This window comes from Cibotium barometz, chromosome 19, assembly GCF_041138505.1.
Source record: "Cibotium barometz isolate CiBa-2024 chromosome 19, ASM4113850v1, whole genome shotgun sequence".
Classification (NCBI taxonomy): domain Eukaryota; kingdom Viridiplantae; phylum Streptophyta; class Polypodiopsida; order Cyatheales; family Cibotiaceae; genus Cibotium; species Cibotium barometz.
This window is the reverse complement of record NC_141064.1, coordinates 37,792,824-37,813,956: the sequence shown is the minus strand read 5'-3', so window position 1 is coordinate 37,813,956 and position 21,133 is coordinate 37,792,824. Positions and strand designations below refer to the sequence as shown.

Genomic DNA, 21,133 nt, shown 5'->3' with positions numbered 1-21,133 from the left:
TAAGCGCTTTCTTTTATATGCATGTATGTTGCTGGTCGGGGGGCTGAGAAGCTGTTAGCCTGTTTTGCTTGGACAAATAATGTTTATTCACAGCATTTAATGCGGTGCATCAAACATTGGTGCCTTGTCAATGCTGGCCGACTGCAATCCTCTCTACGACCTGCTGCGAATGCTGTTTAGGCAGGTAGACTTCGGCATGGCTGCTCCCTAATGCTGTTGATGCCGGATGGCTGAACTGGGACTGTTCTATGGCTGTGAATATGCAAATCGATGACTGAATATGCTGCGTTTTCCTTCACCCGGGAGGATGGAGAATAACGATGATGAATGAATGCTGAATTCTGATGTGAAGCTGAGAAACGTTGTAGGACTGAAGTGCTTCTTTCACAAGGCTGATGCTGATGGGCTGAAGACTAGTATGCTTGAAAACGATGATGAATGATGAGGGAAAGCAATCGCTTGCTATTTATATGGATGTATGGTGCTGGTCAGCTGGCTACAGAGCATGCCAACTGATGATAATAAACTACAAGACTTGCATATATCATATATGCTGAATATTAAGCTGATAATGCTGGCCGACTAGGTATTAATGCTGCCACCTAGATGGTAATAATGGATAAAATGGTCTAAGGCTTATTCAAGGCTTATGCAATGGTTCACATGCACAAGAAATGAATGCTATGCAAATGCAGACCATGACCTAATGCAAAACCTAAGGCTTCTACTGACTTCTACATGCATGAATGATTCTCTTCAAGTGGGTTAAGAGACTTGACTGACTGACTGACACTCAGGCTAAGGAAAGACCTACGTAGCTCATGCCTGACATATCCTGGACTGGGGCTTACAATGGGGCCACAGCATACGACAAAATCATATCCTAAAGGGTCCTACTGCTGTACAATGATGCACTGATGATGATGAGCCATCCTGTCACCATGCACTACAGTGCAAAGTGCATGTGACATTCCCTCATGCTTAGCTTGGCGGCAGGTTCATGGCTACCATGTAGTCCGCCAATAACTAGGAGTACTCTTAAAAGAACTCCTCGTCTAGCCAAACGGCTCGTGGGTACCTCAAACTCGGAACTTCGTGTAGAACTGACGGAGTCTTTAACCAAAACCATGCTTCCAACAATGAAGAAGTATTTGCTCAAGCTCAATGACTTCTGCTTCGTCAATCACGTCTTGCTGTTCATCTGAAACATCAAAAACTTATGGTCCAACATATGGTTTTAGCCAAGAAACATGGAAAACATCATGTATCGTCCAACTATGAGACAACTTTAACTTCATGGAGACATTACTTAGCTTCTTAACTATATGAAAAGTTTCAAAACTATGGAAAGAACGCTTGGAACAACGTTTGCCCACTTGTTTCAATCTCTATTTCATGATATGCAAATAGACCCTATCCCCTTCCTTGAAGTGGACATCTCTTCTAGACTTATTTGCATGTCTATGCACTGAATAATAGCCAAGCTCAGAATTGAGGGCCAAACTATATTGAGTACCAAACTCTGCGAAATTGACAGATTAATCTTTCATGCTATTTAAGTCTTTTCTAAAGATCTTGAGAATGGTAAGACTCCTGCACGGTATGGATGTTGTTGTTTCTATTAAGAGCATCTGCCCCACTAGGTAGTGCTTACCAAGGATGTACTCAATCATTCCTCCAAACTGGTGGAAGATCTGACTCCATCTGACTTGCCGATCGCTCCACTGGGCACTTGGCATCATCTAGAGCCACTTAAGTGCTTGGTGGTCCGTGTTGAATGTGAAAACTCATCCAAAAAGAACAAGCTTTCAATGTTTGAGCGTTGTGATCACTAACTGTTTTTCTAGCTTACCCTATAAAGTCTTGAAAAGATGATAAGGAAACTTGCTAGAAGGTTCTGTCCCAAGGACCAAATCGATACGATGATCCTCAAGACGTAAGCATAATATCCGAATGTTGAGAAATGAGATATGCCAACTAAGGGACTGAAGAAGAAGATGAGATAGCTATTATCAATGAGATAGAAGCTGTTTGAGCACGAACATAAATCAATGCTCCTTCCGCTCCTTTGCGGATAGCTCGTCGAGCCTGGAGATAAGAAATCAAAGGAATGCCAAGAATGCTGCTATCCCCACAAATCATGAAAGGCTCAGGAAAACCTTTACAAATAATAAAAGTGTTTTACCCCCGATTGAAAATGGGTTCATACCGGCAAAACCATTGGATTCCTAAGATCATGTCACACCCCAAAAGAGGAGAGAATGAAATCTCGCTGAAATGAGGCCTTTTGAACCTGAAAAGAAAACTCCTATGCCTTTTGAGATATATGGATACGGAGACCACGTGTAAACCCGTCCACCTCCAAACAATAGAACACTAATGTACAGCTCATTTAGGTAGCCAACTAGGGAGAGATGGCATCCTCAAAACTGCCCATGTCAAAAAAGACTACAAACTGGCGGTCCTTGGCAAAGCTATAAGCTCGGATCAAGCTTTTCTGTGTGGCTACAACTTCACCCTCCTGCTTAGCATCAAACACCACAGATGGCATGAGATGCATAGAAGATAAGAGCGGTGCTAGAGGAGCGGGAGATACTGTGGCGGAAGGCTCTTTGGAGGCTTGCTCCGCTTGCCATTTCTAACAATCCTTCTTACCATGCCCAATGTTATGACAGTAGAAACATCGGTTTTCTGACTGGTACTTCCTTTGCTTCTCTGGAAGAAGATAGCCTCCAGTGACGTCTCCTTTAGCCTCTTTCTCAGGGATTTTCTTAGGCCTGGATTCCTTACCCCCTCAACTAGAGCTAGAACCGTTGTTTGTCTTAGTGTCTTTAGAAGACGGAGTACCCTTCCCCGGATGGGATTTGGTACTAGACTGCGATTGTTTTGGCTTGCCTCCATTCATCTTCAGTTGGACATATACTAGGAAGAGAGAAATCTGATCTTTAGGTCATGGACGAAGGTGCCCCAATGAAAAGTTGTGACACCTATGGTCGGGTCTGTATGCGAACTAGACCAATGCTCCCACGAAGTGACTGTCTCACCGGTAAGGTGGGGAGCCGCTACGTGGACTTTATCTTGCGGATCTATTAGCTTTGCCAAAGAAAAGTATGCATTAAACTGTTGAATAAATTGATTGACAGCTAAATGATCACACTTACCGTCATACTTACTAAAGTTTGGCTGAGTCCGGATGCCGGTCGTTGATGTGGCAAGAGTCTGGCTGGTGGCACCTATGGGCGGAGAGAATGAAGAGAGGGTATGTGTCATCAAAATCAGGGACCCGTAACAATAAATGTTACATGCAGAAGCTCTAAGATGCTTCTTCAACCCTAAACACCATCTAGAACATGCTGATGCAAAAACGCAAACAAAGGGAGAATAGATAGAGAGAGATAGCTGGAAATTCAATATTTCATATGGTACAAAAAGGTAAATCTATCTTGCAGCCATAGGCTGCCTTCCATGAAAAGGTAAATCACCTAAACAAAGCCCTAATTCTATGACCCAACTCAAAGGAGTTGAATGAATGAAACGATGAGCAACTATACCTATTTATAGGCCTTGAAGTGACCATGTGAACTGGCCGATTGCTGGTCGGCCAGCTCTTGGACATAAATAAACATATGCTGCAGTTGACTGGATCCTCCTCTACTGTGTAGAGGCTGACAGCCCCCATTTCCTCTACGGCTAAAGAGGGGAGGCAGCTGTGTAGTCAGCTCGTACAATCCACCATAAAGAGCAGCCAGCTGGAAGAGAACATGCTGCTGTACGACCAGCTTGAGGGTGGCCAGCAAGAATCAAACCCAAAACTGCAGTCTGCCTGTTCATAGGCGGAAGAAGAGAAAGAAATAGCTGCTGTAGTCAGCCTGTTTGTGTCGACCAGCAGAGAAGGTATTGTTGCTGTACGGCAAACACACTACTACAACCACCAGCTCGCAGGCGGTCAGGAGAGAAAGGGGGGCACTGCTGTACGACCTGTTTGTGAGCAACCAGCAGTGGATAACAACTTTGTTCAGCCTCTTTAAGTTGACCAGCAGAGGCAGTAGGCATGGACTCAGTTCTCACAGACACAGGTAAGGTTTGACATCCCTTTTCACATACACAGTTTTTCCACAATAGCAAGAAATTATTTGTTGGTCCTTTGATTACCCTTCCACCAAGCTGTTACTTGTCCACCCTTGATCATGTTACACGTAGAGCCAACCAGTCTTAGGGGTCCATACACACAAAGGAAGCTCTGTAGAAACCCTTTCACAATCTCCAATCACACCCCATTGTGCATTTTGATACCAAACATACAATCTTTGAGTCCAAGAAATCTCCACCTCCACCTACGACACCTCTCAAGTTCGCTTGCTATTCATGGTCTAATATCAAGACTGTGTCAAGAGCACATTGCCAAGAGAGAGCAAAACACAACACCGACACTCTTACACAATGTTGAGGAGCACAAGTAATAGCAAGCAACCAGCGTATTAAATAAGTGTTTTTTCCTTGACTATACACCTCAAAAAAATGCCCATAAGCACATAAATTTTATTTTTTAGACATAATTTGCTATAGTTAAATTCATTAATGAGCAAAACCAAAATGAGCCATTCAGTACTCCAGTGTCAAATTGAGACCACAATTCTGAAAGAGGAGCTATAACAGGCCTACAATTGTGGCTGCAAACTTTCATTGGTAAAGTTTTCATGAAGGCCAACTCAACAACATTGTCCTGCATCGCCCATAAGAAATAAAGTTGAATGCAAAGCCCCTCCATTCTAGGATGTGTTAATAAATTATGCTGAAAACGTTTGCCCAAATTCATTGCTATGGTTGAATTCATATGAGCATTCAGTACTCCGGGGTTAAATTGAGAACACAACTGTGAATAACAGGCCCTAGACTTGTGGCTGCAAACTTTCACTCGTAAAGTTTTCATGAAGGCCAACACAACAACATTGTCATGCATTGCCCACAAGAAATATAGCCAGAAACATCAGAGCAAGTATACACACTGAAGCAATAGCTTGCATAGTCGTAACATCAGAAGACACAATGCAGTTACCTCTCACTACCTGGATTTTCAGTCTATCTTCAATACTTAAGAAGCCCTTTACATGTACGAGAGCCTCATGCAGTGGAGTCTGATTGCTGCCTGTGGTGGCACTCATGCAACACCAGCTTGCAAAATGGTGAAGATGTAAAACCCTCAGACCATCTCAGATTCTAAAACAATTTGAAGTCCTAGTTTGTTTTGTAAGGCTTCAAAGTCCAGGCCCACACATCCCAACAGTCAATCACAACCCCGTCAGGAATCTATGGGAGGACACGCCCAGGTGCATCTGTCAAGAGCCACCCTAGGACACAGAACACCCATGTATCCCTCGCAAAACATAAGATCCCAGCCATGAAAAATAAAAGTAGACTCCTATAGCCAGAAAAGATAATGACAGGAGTGTGGTTTATCAAACAAGTCAGCAACTGGGGCACTCACCATCATCTGGATACTTGGTCTTCTCAAATGCAGGCCTTGTGTCAGCAGAGCCTACTCGCCGACCAGTCAACGTGGACGCCATGGACGTCCGCTCCTTCTCCCTGGCATTCCCTTTGGATGTTGATGGAGATGTTCTCTCCAGAGATTCCTCAACACGCTTCCTGCTTTCAATGGACTCCCGGCTTCCACCACGGCCTTCCCCCCTATCTTTATACATATCACCAGATTACTGCTCAACCAGGAACTACAGACAGATACCTCTTCAGTTCAAAGAAATAAATTCCTGCAGCATGAACCTTCTGCAGGGTTTCTGCTGGACCTTGCTGCAACCCTAAATCCTGACTTCATGAGGAAACAAGAGGGATCCTGTGCAAAGAACATAAAGGAGAGTGAGAAACCTGACCAAAATTTGAGGGGGGAATGTGAAAACCCTATAAGCAACAGTTTCAACCTGAACAAAACAGTTTCTGAAGGTGAGACCGCAAAATTAAAGCTGTTTTGAAACTGGAAAAGCTACAATCGAAAGTTTCTACAGGTGGAAACCCTAGAATTAAAAGTTTCTGCGGGTGAGAACCTTGAGAACTAACCGTCACGTTGTACTGGTCGTGGACAAACAAGTTTCCGAAGGTGAGAAAGCCTAAAATAACAGTAAAAACCTTTGAAGCCGAGATGTGTTTGCAGAAATAAAAGATAACACAAAGCTTAACCCTAACCCTGAAACACGCACAGACGCACATGAAGAAGAGAGGGGGGGGGGGGTAGCCGAAGAAAGGCACATACCTGGATGTCGATCAGATGTATGCCGAGGTAAACGGAGAGACGGGTAGCTCCACCATCGAGAGAGTGTATGTATGTAATGTGTAGCTCAAACCCTGGCGGGACGACAATCCCCAAAATGCCCCATCCCTCTGCATCCTTTGCTTGGGCTGGCTTCACACTTGATTCCAAAATGAAGGCCGCCCACAAACAGCTTTCATGATTCCAAAATGAAGTTGCAGCGTTTGTCATGCCGCGGTCACATGCCATGGACCTTGCTACAAAATAAGCCCCACCTCAAATCATTAAGGTTTCAAAGTTTGAAGCAACCCTCGAAACATTGATGACAAAAGTGGATAAACCTATACTTACATGTGCGGCGAAAGTGTCGCAAAGGATGTCGCAAAGGATCTTATCGAAATGAAACTAAACCCCCTTCCCCATCAAAATATACAATGCCTTTAGGCACATTGTAATGCACAAAAGGGTTTTATACGCTCCTCAATCGACAAAGGGCATAGGTGTTTAAGAAGCCATTGGAAGATGCCTTAAGAGCATAAGAGAAAAATGTAATACTAGAGACACTGTATAAATTCATTTTGCAAAGGACACAAGGCGTGATGGTGGCGATAACATTTAATGCAGCGTTGCTAGATGCATTAAAGATAAACCAACAAGCTCATCTCCCATGCATTAAGAAATTCGAAAAGGAGAAATGCTACAAGAGCTTTAGAGCCTTACTTGATTTTTTTTGTTGTGGGAAATAATCCTTGAGCTTTGATGTTGATGTTTTTCTAAGAGAAAAGACTCTCCAAAACCTCCTTAAAGAGCTTTAAGAAGCCTATTTTATTTGTATGGTTCAGAAGCAAAGGAGTGAGAGTTAAAAGGTATTGAACTAAGGTTTGTTCAATAATAAGAAGCCTTTTTAGTTTGTATGGTTTAGAACCAAAGGAGTGAGAGTTAAAAGGTATTGATGGATTTGAATTTAATAGTGGAACTATGAGTGGAGTTGCACTTTTCTAATGTCCTTTTTTTTATAGCTTTGACATGGAAGAAGTGGAGTAGTGGGGCACTCCATGTTGTAACCCAAGAAGATGCATTTTTGGCTTTTGGCCATCCAATTGGTCCTCTAAGCATCTAGAACATGTACATAACATTCGCACCCAAAAACTTTCAAGTGTGTAGCTAAAGGTTTCTTACCTGAGTAGGCCTATAATGGAGGCATCCCTTTGACGACCTTTGTTGCACTCATGTGAAGAATGTACACAGTTGTGTTAACTAGCCAGCCCAAAAGGATTTAGATAGATTCTTGCCATTAAGCATACTCCTTGACATCCTGTGCTTTGCAACACCATTTTTCTATGGAGTGTGAGCGGTAGTAAGCTAATGCTTTATGCCTCTTTCTTTGCATAAACCCAAGAATTCATCAAACATGATATCTCCTTTTTGGTATGTTCTAAACTACTTCAATTTTGTTTATGTCTCAATTTCAACTAGTGTAAGACATTCCTTAAACTTTTCAAAAGCCATAGACTTTTCCTTACAAAAATGCACCCAATCTTCATGTTATGATCATCTATCAATGTGAAAAATAGGAAGAACCTCCAAGTGCAATTGTACTCGTCTTTCCATAGGGATTAGCCTGTATGAGCTAAAGAGGAGCCTTGGCCCTAAAATTGCCTCTTATGGAAAGGTTTTTGGTGCTACTTACCCATCATGCAAGCTTCACATACATCCGAATTATCAAAAAATTGGTGGTAAATGCTTAACTAGCTTACCTTTCTACATCTCTAAAAGAGTATGCATACTAAGATGTCCTTATCTCTCATGCCAAAGTTTGTTGCTCCTCAAGTCAGTTTGGATTGCAAATGTCGAAAGCTCATATAAGTTGTTCCTCCAAATCCCCTTTGTAATGACCTTGTCGTCTCCATCAAGAATGACTACACCATTCTTGTCAAAGTGAACTCGCAAGTCACGATCCATGGTGGCTGAGAAAGAAATGAGGTTTCTCTTCATATCTGGAAATTTGAAAGACTTTTTATACAAAGTTCTTTAGACATAAGTGAAATAGTACTACTTGAGCCTTTTATTGTGCACTTTGCATCGTTTTCCATTGCCACCGTGATGTCATCCCAATCCTTCCAACTAATTATGTGCCTAGAAGCTTGACTTTGATGATCTAAAAATCATCATGTGTTGCAACATTGGCTGTCTCATTGCACACTTCTACAATGGCAAATAAATAGCTCTATTTCTATAACATGACTAGATTCTTCCTTGGTCTTTAGAGTGCCATTCTTGGCATCTCCTTGCTTTTTTCTGCATTTTTTAGCTATGTGTGCTTTCTTGTTACATAAAAACATTTAACCTTTTTCTTCTGATTTGAAGAGTTAGAATCCTTACGCTTTTTCTTTATGTTAGTAGAGAAACTTGGTCCCAACTATTGCAACTCTACATCCTCATTTGCTAAACTCCTCGAATGTGAGAGGAGTAGGTTTGACACTAACATTCAACGATGTAACAAAACTATCATGTTTAGGTGGCAATATCCTTAGACAATGACAAGCAATGAGCTAAACTCCTCAAATGTGAGAGGAGTAGGTAAGCTACCAACATTCAAATATGTAACAAAATGTTACAGGACCTTTGGTACATGGAGATTTGAATATTTCACAAATTGATTAATAAAGAAAATAAACCATACACACCATAGCATAACTCAAGAGTATACAAATCAAATAACATAAGATTGGGTGCAATCCTCCCCCCCGACATGTGTGGCTTCTCTCCCACACGCAGTATTTAAATCATATTTCATAAATTTGTCCCTTGGATCCATAAATAGCATAGCTTTTCCAAAGTTGGGATTTTACAAAATTGAACCATAATCTAATGCTTTTAAAGTATCTTATAAAAAATAAACCTTTCCCAACATATGTACAATGGGCCAAAGCATACAAAATCAATTATTTTGCATACATGTGCACGACTAGATAATTATGTCCAATGTCCACCTTCATTGTCCTGAACTTATGATCTATACTCAAAGACAGTCCACAGTGTTAGATCAAAATTACTTTGGATTCACTCATAAAAATAATGACGACAAGTGGAAATCATTATCTAGATTAACTACCATGCATAAAAAAATAATTAATCGGATTCACTCCCACATTGGATTCACTCAAAATGTATTCACACTATGTGAAACATAATTAATTGGATTCACTCACAATGTCTTCACACTTTGTGAAACATAATTAATTGGATTCACTCCCACATTAGATTCACTTACAATGTGAAGCATTAGATTCACTTACAATGTCTTCACATGTGTCGTACGTATCATAGAGTTGATCAGATTCACTTACAATCAAACTCACACCACATGTCTCACACGTTACCATTGATTGGATTCACTCACAATCAACTTAGCTTAGGCACGTCTCACACGTGTTATCGTTGATTAGATTCACTCACAATCAACTTAACCCAATATATTCTTTTCACTTGTTGGGTAACCCAACAATTAATAAATTAGTTACCATAACATCTCTCTTGCTTGGGTTGTAACTGTCCTCAGTTGCATATTTAATTTTAGCAAGCGAAAAGAGTCAGGATAGAGTATCTATCCATCACAGATAGAATCCCTCTCAACACTTAATTGTGATAAAGTTGTCCAGCACAAATAAATATCATTAAAAGTATCCATCATGGACATTAAAAAGAGTATCCTTCACGGAAACCAACAAAAATTTCTTAGTATTGAGATGAAGATAATTGTAGTAAATTGAAGTAATTCTATGCATAATAAAATATATGGGCTCAATGTGAAATGATAATAAGTGACATATATCATTTGGTGATCAATCAGAAAACACATGTATGTTATTTCACTGATGTTTTAATAGTGAATGGTCTAATATGTATTTTCTTCCGCATTTAGAAAGTACAACCTTTACACGCGTCACACATGTCTTAGAGTTGATCGGATTCACTCACAATCAAACTCACACATTTCTTACATGCGTCACACATGTCACACTTGGTTGGATTCACTCACAACCAAATTAATCACACTTGGGTCACCCAAGATATTCTTTTTACTTATTGGATCACCCAATAAATTAATTACTGTAACATGTTATGGATTGTTTTTTGAGAGTATTACTTGTTGTTTTGTTGCCATATGGAAATGATATGGATTGTTTTGAGAGTATTACACGTAGTTTATTGCCATGTGGAAATGATATGCTTGTTAGATATCAATGCTCCACCCTCATATGTCCAGGCACTGGTAGCTCATGTTTGTATGACCCCCATTATGAGAAGTAGCCATGGTTTAGCGGCTTAGGCATCCTTATATTCACATGGGAAGGTGGCCTACAAGGCTAGATGGTTTAGAAACAGCTTGGATTAGATTTGGCACACTACCAAATAGGCTACATGCTACACTAGACCGTTATCTCATAATGGTCCGCACATGGAGTAGGTAGGCTTTACTGTTAGACACCCTTTCTTGACATTATAGGCCTCGAATGGGGCTCGAGGTGAGACCGGATGGCTGTGGGAGGTGGTGATATTACTTTTAGTGTCTAGTACATCCTTATGGGCCGATTTTACACCACACGATGGTGGCAAAACAACTATGACTTATGGACCTACGTGGCCGTGTCATGGTTGCCCCATGTATACATGCCTATATAGATACACGCCCAGCCCCTTCTCCACACAGTTGATTAGCCATAATTATGAGTTTACTCCCTAGCTTGTACTAGTATACAACCTCCATCTTACGGGTTTGGGGATTTGCCATCTATTGTATCACTTTAGTAATACATTGTTCTTCTCTATATTTGTTGTAATTCAAAGTTTTGTGCTATGATATATCCTACTTCTTGTGAGTCTTGTCTTGTATACATCTCACGTTGTATCCTCTTACATGGTCTCAAAGATCTGGCTTGATATACAAAGCTTTTGTGTTGTGAGATATCCTACTTCTTATGAGTCTTCTCTTATATACACCGAATTTTGTATCCTACTTCTTATGAGTCTTCTCTTATATACATCGAATTTTGTATCCTCTTACATGGTATCATATGTTTGGGGTTGATATATAAAGCTTCTTACTGTCTAGCAGTTAGAGAAATGGCATCGACCCCGCCCACCACCATTCCGTGTTGATGGAAAGCTCAACGACACCAATTATCCTCTCTGGAAGTTTAAGCTTAAGGCTATTCTTTCCTCTTATGAGCATTAGGACACTGTCATTCATGTATATGTCCACCCATCGTTTACCAGCAAGGGATGAAGATAGTAAGCTTGTACCACCTACTGTCAACCTTGTCTAAGCTTGGAGACGAAGGGATTCATCTGCTCTCTATGCGATCATCACGAGCATTTTGAAGATAGTATATTGATCATGGTCTACACAACTGCAAAAGCATGGACTTATTGTAGAGTCAGTACAAGATCACAAATCCCTTAAGGATTCAGAATCTCAAAAATCATATTCAACAAGAGAAGCTAAATGAAGGTGAAATGGTGGAGGTTTTTCTCACCAGAATCAAAGATCTCCAGGACCAAATGGTTGCAATCGGCACGAGGGCACTCTCCTTGGATCTCACTTGTCATTATCTAAGGGTAATACCAATTTGATTGTGAGTGAGTCCGATCAACTCTTTTGAAATAATTCTTGATGAAGGTGACCCTAGTTGGTTGTGAGTGAGTCCAACCAGCTGTGACATGTGTGAGACGTGTGGCATACTTTTGAATACGTGTGACATGTATGAAAATATTGTGAGTGAATCCAATGTAGGAGTTTGATTGTGAGTGAGTCTGATCAACTCTAAGACACATGTGACGTGTGTTAAGGTTTTGTGAATTTGATCATGAGTGAATCCGATCAACTCTAAGGCACGTGTGATGCATGTGAGGATATGTGGGAGTGAATCCACTTAAAATACATAATGACATTGTGAGTGGATCCAATGTGGAAACAATTAATGTGTTTGATCACCCGTGTGTGTGTTAATAGATACAACGGAGGAGTCCGATCAACTCTAAGACACGTGTGACGCGTGTAAAGGTTTTGTGAATTTGATTGTGAGTGAGTCTGATCAACTCTAAGGCACGTGTGATGCGTGTGAGGATATGTGAAAGTGAATCCACTTAAATACATAATGACATTGTGAGTGAATCCAATGTGGGAACAATTAATATGTTTGATCGCTCACGTGTGCTGATAATTACAACCGAGGACGGTTGTTCTTCTCAATCAGGAGGACAGTGAGATTTTTCAAAATATTTTATCATGGGAGTAAATAATTATGTGTGATGCATGGTTCATGTGTGAAGCATGGTAATGCATGATTTCCATTTGTTATAATTATTTTTGTGAGTGATTCCAAAGTGATTGTGATTTAACATTGTGGACTATGTTGACTATAGATCATGGGTTCGAGACAACCAAAGTGGACATTGGACGAGACTATCTAGCTAAGCACATAATTTTGTATGGTTTGGCCTATTGTACATATGTTGGGCAAGAATTATTTTTGATGAGATGCTTTAAAAGCGTTGGACTAAGGTTCAATTTGGTAAAAGCCCAATTTTGGAAAAAGCTATGCTGTTTATGGCTCCAAGGGCTAAATTTATTAATATGATTTAAGTACCGCGTGTGGGAGAGGAGCCACACACGTCTTGTGTTCTTTGATTCTTATGTTCTTTGATTTATGCTCTTGTTTTATGCTATGATGTTATGGTTAAATTCTTTTATTATTTAATTTGTGAAATAATCTAATCTCCATGTACCATGGTCTTGTAATAGTTATATAAGGTTATTATATATATATTATTTCTCAGCCGAAAACCCGCCGCCCAGCCAGCGCAATTTGAAGTAGTGGAGATACAAACATTCCTTATATAATAAGCTTAACATAATATAAGCTTTATATATATATAAGCTTATAATAATTAATAAGCTTACTAAAGCTTTATTATAAAGCTTATGTGTTAAAATCTTAACATTGAAAGCTTTAATAATTATATATATATATATATATATATAAGTTAATTAATAAGCTTATATATACAAGCTTAATTTCTAAAAAGAAAAGGGCTTGAAAATATTTTTGGTTCCCTCTACTCCTTCTGATCCAAACGATGGGCAACAGTAAACTTCAAGGTTTTATTATTATTATTATTTCTTCATGGGATGCCATCAACTTCAAGCACTTCAACGACCCTTCTTTCGAGCACTTCAACGACCCTTCTTTCGAGCACTTCAACGACCCTTCTTTCGAAATATACGGGAGTCAGATAAGTTTTTCACCTTTTCTATTTTTATTTCTGCAATTCCATAATATTTTACTTGTTTCTTTTGCAATGACAATCAACTTCTTCGTGGGACGCCATTAACTTCAAGCACTTCAACGACCCTTCTTTCGAAATATACGGGAGTCAGATAAGTTTTTCACCTTTTCTATTTTTATTTCTGCAATTCCATTATATTTTACTTGTTTCTTTTGCAATGACAATCTATCCACAACCACCCATCGAAGATCAAGTAAATGCACTTCAAGCTCAGTTATTAAGTGAGAAAAGGCAAAGAGAAGATTTCGAGCGAAGATTTACTATCAAGAAGCGAAGGTGTGCATATTGCGAATCTAATTCTTTGGATTATGAGACAATGACCCTATTCAAAGAACTGTGCGAGCTACTCCCAAAGCTCAAGAGTCTCGAAATGGTCTAGAATTTTCTAGAGCAGTTTGGTACTTTTTTGACCATTTTTGGGTAGGTTTAGCTTACTTTTTGGATCTAGTTGAAAGATCAGCAGAAAAGCTTTTACTTTTCAGGATTATGATGGCAAAAAGGATGCACACATCATACTCGCATGGTTGAGCCAACTTGATGATTATTTTTTTGGCAAAAAAATTTCTGAGAAAGATAAGGTTAAATGTGCTACTAATCATTTGGTAAATAGTGTAACTCTTTGGTGGAATGCTATTAGACAGGGCAAACGCAAACCAAAGACATGGGACTTCTTACCTCCGTCATATAAGAGAAGCTAGACAGCGATGGGATATTTTTAGACAGCTCAAAAAGGAGAACATATTAGCCTATATTGACAGATTTTGGCAAACTTTATTACAACTTCAAGCTATAGAGAAAGTACGTGAGAAACAGCAAAGGAGAAAGTTCATAGCAGGTCTCAAGCCAGTTATTCGAGCAGGAGTGAACATGTTTCATCCTCGTTCTCTTAGCGATGCCATCTCTCTAGCAACATACTGCGAGAAGAAAAATGTTTTTCTGAGGGATACTACACTGACAGATTCTCATATTCTTCCATCTTCTCGATCTACACATTATAAGAAACTCCAGCACAAAGATAAAGCAAAGAAGCACGATGGTCCACTAGAGTGAATGGAAAGAGTACTGAAGCCGCAAACAAGACCAATAATGGAGATCTAATAAATCACGTGTGATTTATGCTACAGATGCCACAAAGAAGGATATTATGCATATGAGTGTCCTGAAAAGAAAAAGAATCGAGTTGTGGTCGTGAACGTGGTTCAAGACGAAGACAAAGGCAACCAACTTAAACAAGAGGGTACTCCCAACCTTGATTTCTACCACTAGAGAGGTAAGCCTAAAACTCATACTTATACATTGTTTAATTTTATAATTAAATTCTAATATATTGGTCAAGATAGTGACTGATATGTACTTTCTATACGCAGAAGAAAATACATATTACATCATTCACTATCAGGAGACTTGGGTGAACTAACAATGATGCACATATGTTTTTCGATTGATAAGAATGTATGTAACTTATTGTTATTTCATATTCAACCTTTAAACTCTAACACCTCATTTAAAACACTTTCTTCAAATTATTACCTTTCTATTTTCAAACAAGATTAACCAGGTGTCTGTGAGAGATACTTGTGTTGGTATCTATGAAAGATACTTGTGTTGGTATCTGTGAGAGATACTTGTGTTGGTGTTTGTGAATAAATATGCAACTGAGGTTAGTTGCAACCCGAACAAGAGGAAATGTTACGGTAATTAATTCACTCATAGGCCGCTTCCGTGGTCCCTCATCCACCGTACCAGAAGCTCACCATTTAAATCGAACCGAGGCTGGTCAAGACCTCGGCCGACCATGCTACACGAGACGTCCTTCGTTGACTCTCCGTCAACTGTTGCAACTTTATCAGTTAGGTCTCCACGACCTTAATCACAAGACGGTCAAAATGCTTCCCTAGCATTCTTGACATAAAACAGTCATTTACAAACAGGTCACAATTACAGTTTCTATAATGAACTCTCGTCTTTCCACATTATCACTCATCAGTCCACATTACTTATTAATAAGTAAAAAGAATATCTTGGGTGACCCAAGTGTGATTAATTTGGTTGTGAGTGAATCCAACCAAGTGTGACATGTGTGACGCATGTAAGGAATGTGTGAGTTTGAGTCTGATCAACTCTAAGACACGTGTGACGCGTGTAAAGGTTATGTGAATTTGATCGTGAGTGATGAGTGAATCTGATCAACTCTTTTGAAATAATTCTTGATGAGGGTGACCCTAGTTTGTTTTGAGTGATTCCAACCAGCTGTGAGACGCGTGGTATACTTTTGAATACGTGTGACGTATATGAAAACATTGTGAGTGAATCCAATGTAGGAGTTTGATTGTGAGTGAGTCCGATCAACTATAAGACACGTGTAAAGGTTTTGTGAATTTGATCGTGAGTGAATCCGATCAACTCTAACGCACGTGTGATGCGTGTGAGGATATGGGGGAGTGAATCCACTTAAAATACATAATGACATTGTGAGTGAATCCAATGTGAAAACAATTAATGTGTTTGATCACCTGTGTGTGTGTGTTAATAGATACAACCGAGGACGGTTGTCTTCTCAAATGGGAGGACTATCGCGGGACTAAGATTTTTTAGAATTAGGTGTTTGTATGGTACGTTTTGGAAAGTTGGGCAAAATAGGAATCTTTTAAGACCTACAAGTAGTCCTCTTTAGATATCTTTTCTCTCACATGGTTTAAGGGTTTTTATTTAAAAAAAAGAGGTCTAATGGTCTAAAAGGGTGTAACGTTACTATAAATGCATATTTTTCAAAGTTTAAAATTATAAATACAAAAGACCATAAAGCATAATTCTTTTCAAGTTAAAACTTCTTGGGAATATTATTATTTGTTTAAAATATCAAATTTTTGATAGCAATACACAATATTAGCTTAGTTTCTAATCTAGTTTAATACATAGTGTCAAACAATGAATGGCAAAAGGTAGTTGCTCCTTCATTATCATGATGGATACACTTTTTGTCACTTAATTAGTGTAGATACACTCAAGAGTCTTCATCCATGGTTTGTTATTGAAACTCTAGCGTCAGGGACTACTTTTGAGGACGCATTCGGGCTAACATCAAGCCTAACATGCATTAGGTTATTATTGTAATTTTATCATGTCCTTTTCATGGAGGAATTATACCTTGCATGCTAAGGAGAAACATTATAGACACTGCCTCTAATAAACCCATATTGTTGTAGTTTTTAAAGCTACAACCTTGGCCATGATTTTATATATGACTCTCACCATAGTAATAGGTCTCCAATACTTAAATTTTTGCAGGCACCAGTTAAAGTAATCTTGATAATGGTTTAAACCCATCACAATACGTGTCTTCAAGAAATTGGCTTTAGTATAATAGGCCACCTGTTTGTGAAGATGTAGAAAGATTCAAAGAGGTCTATCTTTATTGGAATCTCAAACTTCATGATAGGTCAACAATGACTTAAGTAGTCTATGCATCCTATAGCAAGATGAAGACCTTTAATAATAGTATTTCAACCATTATTAATTTTATTGATGATTTTTGTTTCCCTGTGCTCTCTTAACCTTTTGTTGAATAACTAAACACAACCAAGAACTTCTAAAATGAAAATGTACAACTAGTAAGACGTACCAATAGGAATTTATAATACCATCCTATTATAAACATCATTCTAATCTCCCAAATAGGCATTATTGGCCTAACCTCACCTAACTTTTTTTGTATGATTTCTAACTTCTTTTAAATAAAGTAATTTGATTATATTTTTAAACATCCTTACTATATTCAAAGGTTGAGTGATCTTAAACATACAGTTTCCAACCATAGAATAAAAAACAAGATACCTAGCAAGGAGCTTTTTACAAACAATTATACAATTAAAAACAACCACAGATTGTTATGTGTTTAAGATAAATTCAAGAATACTTAATTGAAAATTGCTACTTTTGGGGTCAATAAAGTATTAATAAAACCTTGAGTAACAAAGAGAGCCAAAAAAGCCATAAAAACAAACATTACCATCATACCTATAAGTTCAACCTTCATCAACATGCCTTCAAGCAGATTATTCTTCATTATAATGTATATTAAGATTTATCTTCAAATCGTTCTTAACATCATATGTTAAGATTGTCTTCAAAGTGTTCTCAACATGTTATGTAGAATTTTAGAAGCATTACATACACTAATAAACTCATTTGGTGCCATGCATTTAAGAGTAAAGGTAACTTGAAGTTAATATTAAGGATTTGCTCTACAAGAAAAAGTAAAGGTTAACATTGTGTATAAGATGATTGCATTGCTAACATAAAAAGAAAAAATATAAAGCTTCATTTTTTTTGAAAGCTCTCTCTCTCTCTCTCTCTCTCTCTCTCCCCCCCCCTAGCACACAGACACATAGACACACAGACACATACATGCACACGGGCACACACAACACCTGCACATGCACATGGGCACACACAACACCTACACATGCACATTCATGTGCACATAAACTGGCATGCATGCTCCCATCCTTCTCACCTCTCTCTGTGTCTCTTTCTCACTCTATTTCTTCTCATGTGCAGGCGCGCGCGTGCGCGCACACACACACACACACACACATTATGTATCTATTTTTATTTCTTTTCATGGATACATAATATGTATGTATAATGTTCGTGTGTGTGTGTGTGTGTTAGTACAAGGGATTTCAACAATTCGCTTGACTTTCATGATAACACCTCTCACAGCTCTCACCACATGATGTGTTCTAAAGAGCAAGATTGGGCTCAGACAATAACTTCTCTAGATCTCATGCCACATTCAAAAGATTTTATTTTTCTTCATAATGCTTTTTTGCATTACTGGGCACGTTTAGATAGATGATATCTTCTCAATGATGTGCTCAGTATGATGCATACATAGTAAAGTGGGGATTGATCACACATTATACCTCTCTGATCATTAACCGGTATGGCTTGGCTTGTACTTTGGCATGACTAACAATGATTGTCTGTTACCTCAAAGAATGTTACTTATGATTAACAATAGTTATTTTTCACATGACCATTTTTCTGATTTTGTTCATATAGCTACACATCCCCTTGTCATGCATATGCAAGAGGACATAGATATTGCTTGGTTCAGTTTTGTAACATAGCGAATGCAAGATAGGATATATGACTATGGTAGATGGTATCTAGGAGAGAATAGAAGACAAGTAAAATAAGCCAAAATTGCATTACAAGAGTATACTAAAATTAGTCAGCATAGAGAGCTAAATAATGAACATCAGCTCTTAACACAAGCTAAAATTTACTTTCGCCATGCTGATGAACGTAGGCTTAATAAATGCAAATTAGGGCGGGATAGAAACCATAACTTGATAAAGGCTACTTGTCAATATCTTTTTTCAAAGGCTTGCATACTTCCAAACAAAAATAATGCATTGCAAGAGTCAAAAGAACGGATGGTCCTTGGAACTCCGCAAAAACTGATCTTGGAGATGCTTGCCATGAATACTTATCCCATATGTTTGATGCCCCTCTACAACTTTTAAGGGAGGCACTTGATGCATGAGAACTTTTCTCACCGATGTTTAACTTGTGTTAAGAGTTGAAATTTACTGGCTATGCATGTCTCATCACACAGCAAGAGGCTAACAACATGGATGATCCCTTCATAGATGGAGAATTAGATGATGCTATAAAAGGTCTATGTAAATGACCCCAATAGTGTGTAAGAAACTTTATCATGTTACTTTACTTATACGTCACTCATTCTCATCAATCTACTTTAAGTTTAAATGTCATACTTCTCTCCATCTCTACTTTCTTACTGCATCTATGTGTGTATTGCTTTTGTCTTCACTCCAATAGTTAGTATCAGAGCAAGTTCTCTTGGCCTATCTCCTCCTTGAGCTTCTCTTTTGATTATCTGAGATTGAACTATCCTCTATTGTGGAGAAGGTAAAGGTTTTTGTGCCTTTTGAGGCATTTCGTGCATGTTTCAAGGCTTGTTCACATGTTGGATGGTTTTTAAAAACATATGAGAGAGTGTCAGTTCGAACTTTCTTTGTTCAATTTTAGGTTTTCTGCACTATAGCAAACAACATACATTAATCACATGTCATCAACATCACATCTTCATCAACAGCTTCAACAACATCTTTATCATTGTCATCGACTTTTGCATCCTTGTTAGTAATATTTCTACACTCTACACTCTGCACTATATCATTTTTCATACACTTTGTAGGTTTCTTTGTCTCATCAATAAATTATTTGTTGAAATATATGATGTACAAGGTTAAGGATAAGAGGAAGAGGTAATTGAGGTGTGAACATACTCTTATAAGGTGGGCATGTGGGTGGAAAAGGGATCTAGGGTTAGCCCAAGCCCTTGGTGGAACCTATATAAAGGGCAAGAGACCCTACTTTTTGTAACAAGATGAAGGAGAAGGGTAAGCCAACTTTGGAGTGGCTGAAATAGAAAGTAATACAAGAAGCTTTCTATACATCTTGTGTCTTCTCTCAAGCTATAGAGTCTTCATGATTATTCAGTAAGTTGTTTATGCTTGTTCATTATTTTATACTTTGCTCTCCTTTTGTTTCCATTGTTTCCGTTGTTGCATGCTCTAGATACCCATGATTCTTAATATTGTATCGGAGCCTTGCTAAGGCAAAGATCCTCCTTCAATGTCTCTCTCTCTCTCTCTCTCTTTGGTAAGCCATTTCCAAGAAAGAAGGTAGTTGTAGAAGAAGGAAGAAGAAGAAGATAGTCATTGGCAAGAGGAAGAAGAAGAAGAAGAAGAAGAAAATGCTGTAGTTATGTCTGCGTTTTTTTGGTCGAAAAATTCCGTCAGTGTTTTTCTGTCGTTGATCTTCAAAAGAAGGTGGATTGCTTCATCGTTGGGCTATCAATGGAACGCATCACCATCTCTCGACGATAATGTCCCCTGTCGACATCCAACAAACATGACATGCAGCAAACAATGTCCCGTGTCAACGTCCAGCAAACATGACGTGCAATTGGACCTGTAGCAATGTCCGATGAATCCGGGTTGTGTTTTCCAAAACATAAAAGAAAGAAAAAATGAAATCTTGAAAGGCTTTCATTTCAACGGTGTTTTTTTTCTAAAGGTTTCTTTTAAAACCTTTCTCTCTTAGGTTTTCAAACATTCCTCTCAAAGGATTGCCAAAGAGATCTCCCCATCAAAGTGCAAAGTATGTGTTTGAACCCGTTTAAGCATACTATTTTTTTAAGACGAATTATTTTTGGCCTTGTGAAATAGAGCTAGACACTTCCCTTGTTTTTTGCAAGTGGCAAGACCTCTCCTACCCCTACCAATCATGTTGAAGTGGCAAGACCTCTCCTATCCCTACCAATCATGTTGAAGGAGACGGGAGCCTTGATTGATAATTTTGATAGCGAGGGTTTCCATACTTGGCAAGTTCAAGTAAAATACATGCTCATGATCAAAGGTTTATGGCCTTTGGTAAAAGGTACAAAGAAGGTGGATTTTGAAGATCCGGAGGTGGTAG

At 38.8% G+C, this 21,133-nt stretch overlaps 1 protein-coding gene across 2 annotated transcripts in view; it reads right to left on the bottom strand.

Annotated features, from left to right (window-relative positions):
• The window catches only part of LOC147628549 (casein kinase II subunit beta-1-like), a 36,304-nt gene extending 29,872 nt beyond the window's left edge, over positions 1 to 6,432 (bottom strand). The window contains exons 1-3 of one of the 2 annotated variants that reach the window (XM_086813733.1): positions 6,266 to 6,432; positions 6,073 to 6,122; positions 5,486 to 5,851 (exon numbers count right to left, since the gene is read on the bottom strand). In XM_086813733.1, coding sequence (XP_086669859.1) covers positions 5,486 to 5,702 — 217 coding nt within the window. In that variant the 5' untranslated portion in view covers positions 5,703 to 5,851; positions 6,073 to 6,122; positions 6,266 to 6,432. Of the gene's footprint in view, positions 1 to 5,485; positions 5,852 to 6,059; positions 6,123 to 6,265 lie in introns of both variants that reach the window. The other variant, XM_086813732.1, reaches the window with a different exon arrangement.
• Positions 6,433 to 21,133: the final 14,701 nt, after the last annotated feature.